The sequence below is a fragment of the Squalius cephalus genome (genome assembly GCF_949319135.1).
Source record: "Squalius cephalus genome assembly, chromosome: 7".
Classification (NCBI taxonomy): Eukaryota; Metazoa; Chordata; class Actinopteri; order Cypriniformes; family Leuciscidae; genus Squalius; species Squalius cephalus.
Window position 1 is genome coordinate 25,490,697 of NC_137128.1, and position 17,320 is coordinate 25,508,016.

General features: G+C 37.0%; 1 protein-coding gene across 2 annotated transcripts in view; it reads right to left on the reverse strand.

Moving 5' to 3' along the window:
• Positions 1-17,320, reverse strand: part of tox (thymocyte selection-associated high mobility group box) — a 58,868-nt gene that overhangs the window by 19,658 nt on the left and 21,890 nt on the right. The window contains exons 2-3 of one of the 2 annotated variants that reach the window (XM_079875676.1): positions 7,905-7,970; positions 5,581-5,688 (exon numbers count right to left, since the gene is read on the reverse strand). In XM_079875676.1, the coding sequence (XP_079731802.1) occupies positions 5,581-5,688; positions 7,905-7,970 (174 nt within the window). The remainder of the gene's footprint in view (positions 1-5,580; positions 5,689-7,904; positions 7,971-17,320) is intronic. The other variant, XM_079875677.1, reaches the window with a different exon arrangement.

Below are 17,320 nucleotides of genomic sequence, written 5' to 3' on the forward strand. Positions count from 1 at the left end.
AAGAAGACACTCACTTAAAAAAATGAAAGTGTAAAAAAGTTATAAAAGTTTAAGTTTACTGTGAAACAAATGTACTGTACTAAACATTTTGTATTTTATACAAAATATATTTCCCAAAATAATTTTTACTATAAAATTGCTATAAAAGCCATATGTCTAACCAAGTTGTGTTCCAAATTTGAAGTTGATATCACAAAAATTTAAGTTCCAAAAGATTTTAAGGTGCTATACCAAAAATAGCCGCCTGGTGACACCCATATTCCATTACATATTTTGTGACGTGTTCTCCAGTGACGAATTAATACATTTCTGTCAGAAGATCACTTCTATCACAAAACAGTTGCCAAATATGGAATATGATACCTAATTTATGATGATTACTAAAATATGTAGAATAGGAAAAAAAGTCAGTAAAAATAAAGAGCGCCAAGCATCCCGCTATCAGGAAGGTTTTAAAATACTGGTAAATCAGTTCTGGCCATTTACCAGTATGAGAAGTTGTACCATTACAAGTAAATTACTGGTATAATGCTGTGTGTGAACAAAGAATGAAGATTACCGGTATGAGTATGTACGAGATCTGAATGCACTGCTTTGGGCCAATCATAAAGTTCTTATTGAGATTGATTACTCTGCGGCATTTACAGTAAGCACCGCTGCTTTTTAATAGTTTTTCTATGTAAATATGCGCTAGATGGACATCTTTGACCGCTGCGCCATGTCTCACAGCTCGAGCCTTCAAAAATAATGCTGTCAAATTGAACAGATAGTGAAACGAAAGCGCTTCTCCTCATGCGGGCTAATGAAGACAACGGCGCAGAGTTTAAAGATAATTTTCCGATGACTGACATCACAGAATTTACCGGTATTTTGGTGCTGATGTGTGAATGGTCTCTTAACGGTATAAAGCCAGAACGCAGTTGCTTGTGTGAACAGCATATTTGTTTATTTACTGGTAAAGTCGTTCTAGTAATTTTACGGTAATTTACTGCCATTTCTGTGTGAAAGGGGCATTAGGTGCAACTTTTCAAAAGGTTTTTTTTTTCTGGGCAACACTTTAAGGTATTTGCCTTTCGCAGAAACAAAACTACTCTATTTAAATGATCACTCCAGGATTGGCTGTGGATCATTACCCAGAGCTCCATGTGGCACGAGGAGCGCTCCAACATGTTGTCATGCCCTTCAACCAATTAAATTGCCAAAGAACAGCAAAAGGAAGAGTAAACAACGATAACCTGCGCCTGCAGATGAGGCAGCTTTTTTATAATGTAATTTTGAATAATGAAGATGTCAGGTTAAATGCTACAGTAGTTAAACTTAATAAGGTGCCCTATTTTTTCCCCAATCGGCTTTTCATTTGCCATCTAGTCTGGGATTGTGTGAGAGAGGCAACGAAAGCAATTCAGCCTGTAATGAATACCTCTGGGACCCAGGGGCAGTGATCATTTGAATGCAACATTCTTTGGCCGGGCCCCCAAAACAACCTCGGACTCGCTGAGCTGCCGATTACTGTTGAGAGCTTCTGGATAAATGCAGAAGGGCTTGTCTGTCTTGTGCTAGCATCAAGGTCAAGCATTTTGGAGGAGGTTTCTACTTTGTTTAATGGAGGTGACATGAGAGCGTGCGAAGCCTTGTCTGACCCGAGCTGCGGCATCACACCCGGCGTGTCTTATAACCCGAATGGGATCAAAGCATACAGGCACGGTCCACGAGCGACCACTCCCTGTCCGGCACGCTGCATCAGTGCCTTTGAGCAGCTTAAAGCTCATGCATGCATGAATATGCAATTCATGAATATCTCTGAATAATGCATATTATGAGAAATACAATGCTAGAATTATTTGTGCGATTATTTAAGATATACTACTGTTGAAATATGTAAGAAATATGTTGTATAGGAACATTAGTTTGGCTCAAGAGAACATTTCTGAACATGTCTGAAATACACAAAAAAAACACATGTAAGAACGGGCCTCTTCATTCCCAGGAGAGAGCACAAGGTTAGTTTATGCATGTTTAAAATGCACAGCTTTCCCTGGTCCCCCAAGAGCTCTGCAACATCTGGGGGGAGGGGGGTGGGGGATGGATACGAGCAACTCTATATAAACCCACACAGAAATCTGACAACCCCCCTCATCAGAGACTATATACATGTCAAACCATTGCGGCGGGCAAATACATTCTGTGCAAGAAACAAACAAATAACATATCGCAACTGTCTCTGCTGCTCTTATAGTTAGGGATAGTATTAACATCAAATGCACTTCCTGAATGCCGCATTGCATCTTCTATAACACAGATAAGACAATTTCAACCAAATGTGATTGTTAAACACTTATCAGGTTTAAACAAAAACCAAGAGTTGTTAAGCGAACATTGCTCGTTCTGTGAGTCAAAGTGAGGGCTTTCACAAGTAGTGTCTTTGAGCGTAGTCCAGAAATATGAGAAGTGTGTATATTTTTAGTGTTCGCTGAGTGTATGCTGTAGTCGGCTTTATCTAGCATCGCTGGCACACGCTACTTCATCTTGCTGCTGCATTTAAAATAAATAAACGTTGATACAGAGCGCTTGTGGGCTGACATGCGCTCAACACTCCGCCATTTTGGGCTAATAAATGTGGCTTTTATTTCATGGCCAAGAAATACATGGTTTGGGGTTGGAAGAAGGGGGAATGAGGAGATTGTAAGATAGGAGAGAACCTGTGTGCAGACAGACAGTGCTGAGCTGCAGTCTGGCCTATGAATGCTCTATGTATTTTAACATTTAATTGATTCAGTTTATTTTTTTTCTTCTGGGCTGTTATTATTGTTATGTCTCTCAGAGAGGAACGGATCTCCACTTGCAGAGATGCTCAGATGGATAACGGTATCACATTTTGTCGCTTCAAGCAGCTACGAGGCTTTCAAAAGTGTTGTCAGTCAGTGGGGATGTTTTGAAGGCAAAAAGGCATGCAGATTTCAAAGAGATTAACAGAAGTTTTTAAATGTCGTTTTAACACATGCCCGTTTTCTTTATAAAAAAGTCCCTCTCATCACCAGCTCTGATCTCAAGTTAAATTTCAAACAACTAAATATTTTACATTATTTAAAGCCAATGTTATCAAAAAGGGATGCTCATAAGAATGTACCTTTTAATATAATATAATAATATAATATACATATTTTCCCCCCATGCCTCGGTCGGGGTTGGTCGGCCCGAAAACCACTTTTTGAGGTTATATATAGTTACATATATATAGTTCATAATTCTTTTACTATTTAATCTTTTTTGAAAATAGGCTATTTAATGGCTACTTAATGGCATATTCCACTGAAACAACTTAAACCATATAGTGTGACAACATGCCTCGCTATAGCATGTTGAACTGTATCTTTTTCTGGGCAATATCAAGCTTTTTTTTTGTAACCGAGACTTTAAGGTATGTGTCAATACAGAAACTGAATTAAAAATTACAACTAGCCCCCCATAGCCTAATATTTATATATATATATGTATATTTGTCTATCAAATATAAAATTGCGCCAGAATGGCTTTTCAACACCTTTGAAAGAAGAACAAAAAGCTAATCAGTTTATTTGTCTATACATTCCATTTTGTATGTTTGATCTAGACCAGTTTTTGTTTGCTCCACTACACAAATTTTGGCTCCATTTCGTGAGAGCAAAATGGCTTTCATTACGAGATCTTAAGGTTCCCCCACCTCCAAAATCCCAATTTAACCCCTGCACGCGATGCTTTGCTATTCCAACTGCAGCGATGTGAAAGGCCACCTCTAGTTTCAGTATCTATGCACATAAATTACATCTTTAACGGTACACTCAACATCATTGATCTCAACCCATCGCTCTGAGGACCGGCTTATGAGAGTAACAGTGTTGCTCATACCAGTGCACAGACCGCGGCAGCATTTAGATCTTTAAAATCAACCTACAGTTTAACAGATCAAACCAAAAGGACTTCAGCAACCATTCATTTAAAAACCATGATCCTTACACTTGGCCTTGGCCGCTTTCCAGGTTGCCTTTGTTTCGTATTATAGAGCAGATTAAAAGACACAATTGCAGTACATGTTTTGCCTTCAGCACTGGAGCTGCGGATGGTTTTCAGCTTCAGTTTTAGCTTCCTGAGTGTGAAGTTTAAAATAGGCACAGGGGTACACTTCTCTCTAATTCGGTTAATGTGTGTTTAAAAGCAGGAGAAAGCTTTGTGGCTACGTACCACACACCGAGGTCAAGGTGAATTCAACTGTTGTTGCCAATAAAAGCAATTACCTGTTCCCAAAAGAGGGAAAGAGAGAGAAGGAGAGAGATGCAAGGAAGCACGAAAACAGCTGAGAGACTGCAGCTCATAAGCAAAAGGAAGTAATATCTACAAAGGGAGTTTTAAGATTCAAAGGGAAACATAAAAGTAGTGCTAGACTCAAAGCAGCTCTAAGATTACAGCAATCCTATTCATACATGTGAAATCAATGTGGAGCTCAATGGCAAATAAAAGTGTGATCTACACAACAATGGATTGCAGGATGCAGGGACAGACATCGTCTAAAGACTGTATAAAGTACAATGGACCCTTTTCACAGACTTTGATGTATTTTCCACTTTAATTTAGCAGGTTAGCTTCTCTCTCTCTCTCTCTCTCTCTCTCTTAATGTACATAATTTAATATAAAGTTAAAATAGCAGGACCCTTTTGTGTCATATAACTCTGGAATTAAAAGAAGAAAATCTAGCTAACTAGTAAGTACTGCTGCAAAGGAGTTTAAGGCGTCGCTTCACAACATTCTCTAAATTAACATTAGCGACCAGAATAACCGATAACATTTAAATTGTGAAAAAGATGTGTACAAATTAATTTAGAAGCTATATCTCTTCAATTAGAAACTGTGATTATTTTCTTGGTTTATCTGTAGTTAGTTAGTTAGCTAGCTAGCTAGTTTCATTTTCATATTGTGTAAGACATTTTGATACGCTAATATGCCATGTTATACTACAGCGCCTTCACAGACGATTTCAAATACAGCTGCTGAGGAAGCGACAGCAAATTGTTGTAATCTATCTCTCTATTCATTTATTAATTTTCATTTTCTTTTGATTAACTCTTTTAGAAAGTCAAAAAAACGTAAGAGATTTATTAAATTTACCGTTATTGGTCAATAATTGATATTTACTTGTTGTGCTGCTAATCTACTCTATTTTTACATTATATTAAATGTCTTTTGCTTCATCTAACGCTCACTTAAATGAATCTTTAAAAACTCTAATAATTTAATAAAACTGTTAAATGTAATCTGTAGCAAATCTCAAAATGAATATCTATTTTTCATATTGTACATTACAATGTTGTAATGCCAAACTTCACTTGTAGCCTTTAAAATGATTGATTTTAATTGAAAGTGTTTTATCTTTAAATTACGTATACAAAGTAGTGTTTTTATAGTGCATAAATAGTCATCAGCCACTTCCGTTTTCCAAACCCGTAAATGTAAAAAGGGTCCATATGGATGAGACACACACAAAAATCGTCAGTTGATGTTATTTTGCAGTGATGGGCATCTGGTCGGCGTTGGTGTGGGGTTATTTACCCATGTCAGACGGTGGCCGTCCGTGTGTGTAGGGGTCTCTCTTTTCCAGTGGCCGCCGGCCTGTTTGTTGCTGTGCTGCGTCTGGCTGGGACTGGCAGGTACGCGGAACTACAGTGGGATGCAAGGCCAAGGGGTCAACCGACACAGCAGGGTAACAAGAAACATGCTCATGCAAGACTCATCACAACTTTCAACTTTCATCACTCTTCAATCCATTTTTTAGCTCTGTGTTCTTTAGATTCTCAATGCATCTTTTATCTCCACCCACATTAAAGCTGTAGCAAACATGCAGCGCGAGCACCTTAAACACAGTGACCAGGGATGCACAATGCAGACAATGCACATTTTAAACCAATTTCAGGCTATGTAATGGCTCAATAGGACCGTATGCAGCTTTTCGTGTTAAAAGAAGTAACTCTGAAAAAAGTAAGTGACCTATAATTTAGTGCACTTTCCTTTACATTCTGCTGAATGCATTTGCTACAGTGTGCTGAATAATTCATGAGTCAAATATCATTTATTTATTTTTCCTCGTCCTATTGAGAGCCATAACACCACTGGGCTTAGTCTCTACAGCCTACAGGTTAGACTGTAATTCCCACTAATTCTCTATATCACAATGTATTGTGAATGCTTATTGAAGAGCTTTTAGGACTCACATAAGATATGTCCTGTGCTGAACATGAACATGACTTTTCAAACACAAAGCAAAGCATGTAACCTCAACATAATATCATAATTAGGCAAGTCAGTGGAAACCAACAATTAGCATTTAGTTTCAGCTGACTATTAACTCATATATTTGTCCACTGATATAAGATTAGATTACACTTTCAAAAAAAAAAATCAGTAACACTAATTTGCTGTTAAATTATATTATTATTAATTTATTATTATATTACATATTGTAGTTGAAATAATTGTCCTAACAAGTCAGTTGGTTGACCATCAAGCCCCACGTTTGACCAGCAAACTTAAATATATTTTTTGTTATTGCACAAAGAGCTACAACTTTGTCAAACTGCAAGCGAACGTGTTCATGATTAAGTTTAAATATACAATTTTCGACGTGTGAGAAAGGTGTGAATTGCACCTTCACACATTTCAGGAGAACAGGGACCTGTTAAACGTTACTTATGTCAAACTAAAAGACAGAAGATGTTTTGAGCAGGTTGCCAAACCATATGGACAGTTTTTTCTTAAAACGTGTTTCATTATTAAATTTACTTTATCAACTGGAATAATTATTCATAACACTTTTTTAACTTGTAATGAGAAAAACACAAGTGAGATGGGGAGGGAGGGAGTTATTTTAGAGCGGGAGCTATGGCACATTACATTCTACATGTCTTACATTAAAGGCCAAACTCTGTGATCCACAAACAGATTGAATTCATTGTGTTTACTGCGTCGAGGCGCTTTGCAGAAAAGTTGTTTTTAACCTCGAGAATTATTCTACATCCCATTGTGTATAGTATTCGAAGTTTCAAATGTCAAAATGTAGCTTGCTTAAATTTAATAGAATGCAAGCACAGTTCAGATCAATGCATCTATAAAAACAGGACAAACCCAAACAGCTCATGACAAAAGCAGGAAGGAAATGTTTTAATAGAGCAGCAGCATCATACATAGCCTGCTGCTGGCTGATAAAACTAGCCGGGAGAAAAATCCTAAAGTTCGACTCTAAACGTACTAGTTTGCATGTGCACACATGATCAGTCCATCTACAGTGCATCACATTCACATTCACTTCCCTACAGCAGAATGTGGCAGGTGTCCTAAGGGGCGCTAATTAACCTGTAGCCTTAATTCATTAGGCAAATGTGTAGAAGGTCCCGTAAGACAACCTGCACTCCTCAAGAAGGCATGTTCACCCTTGACCTTAATGCACCGAACTGCATGTTTAGTTAAAAAAATTAATCAAGCTGTGCTTTTTATAAGTCGGCAAAGCTCGACTCACTGATGAAACAGCTTTTTATCTTGGTTGTTCGAATAAGTGCAAGTATCCTGAAATAAACTTCCCTTTCGATGAGTAACTAGAGGAGAATTGCACTGAAGCGCTGCAGTCTGCCTTTTATAAACCCACGGCCTTGTGTGGAGTCCATACTGTGTGTCGTTTTTAATGAAAGTGTAAATGGAGGAAATGAAAGCCTGCGACAATATGCATTAAAGCTTCATTTCATTAAGCTTTAAATGCTTTGTTTACATGTTATAATAGCTCCTGATTATGGTGGCGACTGATAGTGGCTCTAATTTGTGATGCGCCGGCTTAAACTTGTTTAATTACGACTTAAAACAAAAGGAGTGAGCAGTAATTAACCCACCTGGTTCCCTGGCACAAAGTCCTGGCTGGGCTCTGGCATACTCATGAACATGTTTTCACTGTCGTACTGCAAACAGACAGAGAGAGAGAGGAAAAAACAATGAATAAACAGTCAGAAATGTTAGCTTGACACATAATATGAGCCACAGAATGAGACAGAGCCACAGAACATGCGGTTGGTATTTCTGTTCAGTGCTTTCTTCCCAAAACGCAGAGCTCGAAGACAATTAGTCTTTGAAGTCCCTGCCGTATCAGATGGAGATGTCAGTGATTTGATGTAATTAGTACAGTGGTAATTAAAGTTGCTGGTTGAGGGGGATTAATGAAATGCTTTCATGTGTGCAGTGGAATACAACAGAGGGAGTTTGATGAGCCCACACAAGGATAGACCTGAGCCTGTAGGAAGGGTACAGGTGTCTCACCGCAGATAAAAACCTGTTAAATTGACAGTTTGACTTATTATACAGTACCATCAATGGACCGATAAATCAATATGAAATGTAAGACAAGCTGATAATCAAATAATTGTTTGTTTTTTTATTTACACTAAGATTTTATAATTGGCTTACCACAATTAGGATAAAATGTGTGTAATTTCTACTGGCAGTACCAAATTAGAGTTGCTAATTTTGCAATATTTATGCTGCTATTGTCACCGAAAATACATGCTTCACCTTTACAGTCAACATTAAATAAAAATTGATATATATATATATTAATATTACTTCCTTAATTTATGTTCCTGGTCTTCTTGTGTATGATTCAATGGTGCATATTATTCCAAACAGAAATTCATCTGTTTTTATCTTGTAGCCTATTTTTCTTTTTTTTTATTCTTTTTTAAAATATAAAAATTATATTATATCTTCTAATATTAATATTATTGTATTTAAACATAAATGTAAGAAAATTAAGTCAAGTCACCTTTATTTATATATCGCTTTATACAATACAGATTGTTTCACAGCAAATGCTCCGCCTCTGAAACAACTCGCCTTTTTTGGCTGACGTCATGTCTTCCCTCATACTTTTTCAACCCCTCCTTTCCAACAATCCGGCTCTATTCTGGCACGTAATCTGCACGTCAATTTATTCCAGATGGATGAAATCAAGCCTTTTTTTCTCATTAAATATCCTGTTTCAGGACTTTAAAGTTCTAAAACTGTTTTTTTTTTTTTTTTTTTTCTTGAGATTTAATAAGAAAACTTTATGAAACAAGAACTGGTAATGAATCTTCTATACCTCCATGACTCAGTTCAGCCACAGTGTCTTTTACAGTACACATGCAGCTTGTGCATTCACCTGCTGAAGATGCTCAAAACAGCTTCAGCTGAGTCAGTGCAGGTTAAATGTGTGATGAAGGAGAATGAGCCTGTGACCCAGCTGTGCAGCACACCTGGGAAATTACAGGAGCTCACACTGGCTGCCTGCTACAGTCCACTCAGCAACACACTTGCACACACAAATTCTGCTGACACGCCTTCCTGACAAACACACGCCAATTTACATCTGCTCCACTTCTTTATAACCCATGAAAAATGACTGATTAACATCAAAAGCAGAAATCAGATATGTTTTAAGTTGGCTGTGAGGGAATGGCTTTCTCAGCAAAAGGTCCCGACAGCGTTGTCATTAACACAGATCCATGACGCTTATTTGAGTGTTCGAGTGGACATCACGAAGAAGAGGAGATCGAGTGAGAAAGGAAACTCATGGTTGATGCCTGTCACTGGCTGAATGTTTATAATTCTGTTCATCCAAGCAGCACATCTCATTTCATTATGCCTGCTCGAGATAATTCTATGGAAATGAAATGGCAATAATCCTAATGAAAGCCTATCACATTGCGACCTTTTAAGTGTGTGAGTTGATGGGCTGATCTGATTGGTTTTTGCACACGGATGACAGTTAATTTCATGCTAGCTTATTGATTGTGATTAATGTGATCAGGCTGATCTAAGATGTGGCTATTCTTAAACTATGAAATTTGCTGTTTTTAAAACAACATACAAGATAGTCATGAGTGTACCAAAATCTATTCATAAGAAGGAAAAAATGTTGAAAAATGTTGAAAAAGCATCTAATTTTTCAGCTATGCTGCAGTAAGACACATGCTCTGTTACAAAAACTAGGAGCTGCCTTTCTGTTTACTTAGGTAGCAGCTTAATTGAAATGGGACCTAGTAAGCTGCCTTTATAAACAGCCAGTTATTTATAACAGAAGATTTCAAACCATATCCATTTTTATAAAGATTCTCTCTGGTTTCTCCCTGTTATGACCTTTAACATGGCTCTCTCAGTGTTTGTGCGCAGTTCTATCTGCTTAGCTCTTACCCTATCAGACACTATTTGCATATGAATGTGCCAGTGGAAAGTGTGAGGTGGCCTTAGCTGAAAAAGTATAACCTCAGAGCTAAACACATCACACTGACACCAAATCCATCCAGCAACAGTTGGCCAACACCCTCCCTCAACTATACGCCGACTGCACTTTCGAAGCAAACCCGGCAGTGCGAACTCCATTTTGCAAGCTGTACAGGCCGATTATGACTGAGGTTTTCCTTGATTCGTGCAAACTCGCATTTCTCAATCTTGTGGCAAGCAGGGAGCCATTTTGTGTCATTGTAGCTTTTCTTTCAGAGCCTGAGGTGCCATTACATGACCAATAAAACCTCAGCTAGTGCAGATTGCCATTCTAAAATCTGACAGCTCAACTGCATGCACTACACAAATTATTGCATTATTAGCAAAAAACACCACAAGAGTCCATTATCAAACCACAGGGCCGCAGGCATCAGCTACATCCTAAAATAAACAAGTTTTAGTGTGAAAAGCAAGAAAGTATCTGTGCGAGCAGGTCAACAAACGACTACAATGTGCGTTCAGCAGCTGCCGCGCTGATGCAAATGAGGTATCAAATAACAAAAACAACAAAAACAAAACAGGGCCTAATGGCTGCGGGACTGTAAATCGATCCCTTCCACACTCCGCCCCGAGCGTCTGGCAGCTTCATAGAAAGCTTAGGTAAAAGAAATTGATCCCAACTGACATGACCACATGCTAACAAATTCCTCATTATGATTAATAGGAAGTGTTCCTTAGGGGAAGGAGGGTAATGACATGCTAGTGTTCTCCCAGAATAATATTAGAAAGTCTGTGGCAACACTTATTAGCTCTGTAATTAAACTGTTCATCCTTAAATGACTCCCCTGGTTCAGAACGACGAGGCCTACGGGCCAAAGTGTGTGTGTGGGGAACTGAACTGTGGCCAGGGATGTGTTCATTCGCTAATGCCCGTATTTATCTTACAAGGGGTTTTCTGTTAATTTATTCTAATTAGTGTCACTGGAGGGTCTTGGAGTTGACTGTCGATCAGAACGAGGTGTTTAAGAGAGCTGTATTTGATTCTAATTCGACGCTAGCTTCAAAATGTCCTCAATTAGCATGTGTGAATAGGCCAAACCAGTCTCACAGGAAAACGTAACTATTTGACAAGGTGGTGATTTTGTATGAATTAAAGGTAGGGTATAGGCAATTTGTCTTATAAACACTTTTTGTTATACTATTGAAACATCCTGATAGCAATAAATAATAGAAGTGGTCTAAATATTAAAACATGTGGAAGTCACAGGACCAAAAAATGTTCGTCCAATCATTGCATTTGGTCTGAATGCAATGATTGGACGATGTCTTACCTTCCTGTCAACATATGTGACAAATGGCTAGCAAAATGAGTCGGAAATGCGCACAGGCTATAATTACGACCTACAGTGAAATGAAAAAAAGTGAAGTACCTTTCCCTTGTCCATGAAAAATGCTGTTTTTCTCTGATCGCTTCTCAACGGCTGTGCTTCCCCTCAGCACAAGTTTGGTATCGTTTTAAAGTGCAGCATTCCAACTTTGTGAATACTCATAGCGAATTCTCGATAGCATGAGTCTGAACCGATGAAATGTGATTTTCAAACTCATGCTGATGTTAAACAAAACAATCTTATGCGCACTGACTGACAGATCCGAAGTCAGACACCTCAGACAGCGCGCAATTTACACAGAATTACAGTATTTCAAAATATTTGTTTTGGCTAGTATTCATGCAAGCATTATCTGTTATGTCTTATGTGAACGTTTAACTGTTGGGGAAAAATATCTGATGTGTAACATTATATTAGATCCATGCAGTACAGTAGATCTTAATATATAGGCTGTCTATTTCATTAATGTTAATCAAACAATTGTGGTATTATCAAATATTTGGTTTTGACTTGGTGTGTGCCAAATTTGGTGTTTTTATATATCATTTTGAATGTTTTTAATAGAGAATGTGAAAATAACTAACTCATTTTTGAAAATATGTAAAGGTAATTTAATGCCGTCTCTTGTCTCGTGACGCTTTGCAGATTCTGCTGTGTGTGTTTTGAAGGCGTTGCTTTAGAGACGCTATGAAGGGAGGGTGGGATCTTCTTTTAAAGCTATGCTTTAAAATTGCTAGCCTGTCAGAAATTACCTACCCTACCTTTAATATGATGTGAATCATAAAAAAAAAAAAAAAAAAAAGATTGTCAACACTATATATAGTATGGTCAGTATAGTCTGATGCTCGTGACTTTTCTGAGCATTTTTAACAAACTGTTACTGTTTATGTTTACGTGCCTACAGTTCATGAGAATAAAATCAAAATGATTATGCACCGATTGTTCTTATGACAACGTATAGTTAAAAAACAAACATTAAGAACAGAGTTTTGCACAAACAGAATTACAATGTAATTAGGATCAATTATCAGGTACTTCCTCAACGATATTAAGAAACCGGAATCATTAAGCGAAATAGGAACCAGAATCGTTAAATCCTGAGATTCCCATCCGTAATCAAGAGAGTAATAGCTTTCAGCACCTGCAGTCTGAGAGGAGCTGGTATCAGTGTACTGCTCTTTGAGCTCTCCAGAGGTCAGCAGGATTTCTGCAGAGCCCCCCCTGCCCAGCCTCATCATCCCAATGTGTACACAGATAAAATGGAAACATTCTGGCTAAACCTATATAACCCCCACCCTGAGCTCTCCCCCTCCTCCTGACAAACTCTTTTTCCTGGCATACACTATTATATAAGAGTACCAGCTATTGAGGAGGAAGGTACCAGGGCACCCTGCCAACCTCAACCAGCTCTGAACAACTCTCTATTAAAATATATGAGGAACTTCTGTTCCTCTAATCTTAAGTGTTTGCCACTTAGCTGGGCCGGGACGGACTTCTGAAAGGTTCTGGGATGAAAACAAGCTGTGAAGCTGGGATGATGTTAAACCCTTATGTTTTATGTTAGGACCAGTCTGTGCCCTTGAGCGAAGTACTTGGCCACTCCAGCTAATTATATTGTACTGCATTCACAAAAAAACTCCTCAAACATCCATATTTGACAGCGTGCCACTGTTTTTCCAAAACTAGAATTATGGCCTGTAATATCAACATGATACGCTATTCATTTATGCACAGCGACAATTTGAAAAACAGACTCAAATGAAGGCCTTTCAGATCACAGCAAAATATTGCATTTGTAGCAAAACTGCATTTGGTATGTTCGCATAGCGTGTGTAATATAATAAAAGCTATGAAATGTTGCATTTGTTATATGAGCAAAATACATCTTCGTGAGGATTTGTAAATGAGCGTATTATGCAAAAGAAGGTGCAAAATATATGCATGTGTGAAATTATGAAACAACTTAATTTTGAAAAGTGCTAATGATGATAAAGGTCTTCTTGAAAAGTCATTCTAACTGAAATGTGTCTAAAATTTGCAGCTATTAAAATCAGATTTTAAGGTGTTGAATTCCAACTTAAGTATCATAAATTTCACATTCGAGCCAATTTTATGTAACTCAAACCTAATCTTTCTCACCGTAAATGAACCCAATAAATCAAATTGTGAAAGAAACGCTCCCTCTCCCTCAACGAGAGCCATAATTTTATGCAAATGTTATACAATAATCTGTATTCTATATCTGAGCATGGTAATGAGATTGGTTGCTCTACATTATTCATATTGTACAGATCCAATATAAACAGATATCATAAGAAGGGGGAAGGGAACCTAGGAGAGACACATCCCAGCTAACAGGGAACATTCCCATAATTTTCACTAACGTTCTTTAAAAGTTGTGTAAATATTAGAAAAAAAAGTTATCTGGTCTTTAATAATGTTCTCAAAACATTAGAAAAAGAAAAAAAACGATTTATACATGGTTCATGGAACATTTTATTTGGAATGGTTTAGTTGGACGTTCATCTATTAATTTTTAAACGTTACTATTTGTTTGATCATAAAAGAGGATTGAAGAGAACATGAAGTAACAAGACACACGCATAAGGAACAAACAATGAATGCAATTTGTATATAGAATATACAGGCAAGCAGGAATAATACACTGACTTCATCCCAGCTAAAAATATGTTCTTAGAATGTTCAGCCAACATTCCCATTAAGTTATGAAAATGTTATTTCTGAATGTTTTTTAAACATTCAAAACATAATTTGTTTTTTATGTATTAAGAGTGTTTTTTTTTCTTGGTTTATGTGAAAGTCAGAGGAGCATTCCACTCTATAATTTTGAAAATGTTTAGAAAAGGTTATTTCTGAATGTTTCCTGAATGTTCAAAACATCTACTTTTTTAAATGTTTTAAGAACATTTTGTCCTAACATTTACATAAAATTTAGTGAAAGTTATGGGAACGTTCCTTGTTAGCTGGGATTGAACCTAAGCAATCAGGACTTTGAACTTCCCCTATACTGTAACAGCATTTAAGATGATTGTGAACTAAATTCTCTCATTATCTTTCTATTACTCACAACTCTGCGCATGCGCTCCATGCCATGCCATTTTAAACCAAACATCCAGAGTCTGCAGACAGCCGTTACACTCTAAGGTCTCTCTTCAGCCTGAATCATCACAAAGCATTTTGTTTGAAACACCATATGAAACAGTTAATATACAGTTTTCTTTTTCTATAGTGTTGTCTTCCACGTCTTGTTAGATTTGACTTGTGTGCTGTCTAGTTGTATGTTTGAGTTTGTGTTCTTTATTCCCTTGTTTACCTTGGTGGGGTTGTGTTTTTGGTATAGAAATGCTCTTTATGATTCCATATTTTGGACCGTGTACTTCTCAGACTCTTACACAGTTTAGTGTATTACTACAGTAAAAGTCTTATCTGTTATTTTTGTATAAATATTTAATGCACTTAACCGTTTTTGGTACTTAAAATTTTGTTAATTTGAAATCCATGCGGCTTTAAGAAATGAATTGCCTACATTTATCTATTTTTATCACTTGAATTCATATAAACATAAATATAAAAAGGGTGGCACAGTGGCTCATTGGGTACTGTCACCTCACAGCAAGAAGGTCCTCTTCAGAAATAATGTTTTCATAACTGAATGGGAATATTAGCACATAAAAGAACATGTTTTTGTTAGCTGGGATGATGCCACAGACATACAGGTGACAGAACAGATTACAAACAAAGGACATTTCGAGGTCTTTTTGGTGAAGCTACACAGATTATCATGCATTTCCTGTGGAACCGCAGGCTGATGGCACTCTCTTGTTTCAACAGTTCTCTCTGCTGTAGCAGCACCCAATCAAAATGGCCGCCGTTCAGGAAGAAGGGTAATGAGATATGAGTGCAATGGAATGCTTTGCGCCGAACATAATCATGCAACTTGCGTGCAATCAATGAGCCCCCGCATCATCTCCCGTGATTGCCTGTTGTACAGACGCGGCTAATGTTTCACCGTAGAAGACGTGGCATACTTTCCGCCGCCATGCATCATGTTTGACTTCTACGACTTTGTAAATGGCAAAAAATATAAAATGATCCAAGAAACAAATAAGAAAAGAGGAGCCAATTGAATATATGTGTTGAACAGTGGGGCCATTATTTTGATGTTTATAGCTCTTGGCAGATCTTGTAGATTTCTTTTTTATTGGATGCTGTATATTGACCCCTTTGTCAAATTGGCTTTATGCATTTGCTTCTCTGGCACTGGATGATATGTCTAGAAGTGACATCTCTCCTGCTCAGTGATACATACTGTAATCAAATAGAACGAATCCTATTTCTGGCGTTGCACCTGTGCTCAGACTTTATTGCTGTGCTGTACTCATCATTTCATGTGACGCAGATGTGAATGGCATCATGTTTTTTTTCCACAAATGTTTTAGTGTGGTACAGCTTTCAGTCATTAAATGCAGTTGTTTGGCAGGAATGCAGCATAGGCCTTGATTGTTAGTATGACAGTTTTTCACATTGTATGAAACCATTAAGGAACCATTTTTGCTGCACCGACTAGGACATTTTGAGCGTCTCTCTCTCTCTCTCTCTCTCTTTCCCTCTCTCTCTCTCTCTCTCTCTCTCTCTCTCCCTCTCTCTCTCTCTCTCTCTCTCTCTCTCTCTCAGTTGTCCAGATGTGAATCAGAGCTTTTTTTCGCGAGACTGGAACCAATTTCATTCCTCATCAGTTTCTTATGGAAGGTCAGAGTATGGGAAAATCAAACTGCGAGTGTGTATTCTTTCCACACCCTGTGGTTTAAATGCACTCACTACTCAGCACCATGCTCATTTTCGTCCCCTTTTATGTTATACTAGGAGCCGCTGAAATATATGGGCCCCCTAAAATATCTATCATAAAACCTCTTGAACTGACAGAAATGGATATAATGCATTTTTCAATGCTAATGTGCTTTTTAAATGTGAAATACTTCACAGCTGTTTTATCTCCAGCGTGTTTTTATTTTTATTTTGAACATCTGAAATGTTCAGATTAAGGGTTTTTATGAGTGCTGTATATTGCTTATTAAAGTTAAATTAAATTATTTTATTTTGTTTTCAATAAACTGCAATAAATTATTATGTTTTAAATTGTATGCAGGTAATGCAGGCAAATGTCAATAAGCTTTAAAATACTACAAAATTTAAAATAATAAATAAATAAAGAGTAAAATTATTATTATTGTTATTAATTGATTAATTTATTTTAATGCAGGTAATGTGAATATGCTTAAAAATACTCCAAAATGTACAAAAATGGGTAAAATTATTATTATTTTTATTTTTCTACAGGTAATGCATCAATTTAGGTAAATGTGAATAAGCTTAAAAATACTCCAAAAAATATATACTTTTTATATTTATTTTTAAGTAAATTTATTTGATTAAGTAATGAAAATCAACCAAATTATGTCTTCTTTTTGATACTTTATTTAAAAAAAAAAACGCTAAGTCAGTCAAACACAGGCAGGGCAGAGAAAAATGCAAATAATATATACAAAAAAATTATATTTTGTTTTGACTCCAGTCATGGTCTTTGAATATATTGTTATGTCTGAGTTCAAATGAACACAAAACCCCAAATCTGTTTAAATTCAGTT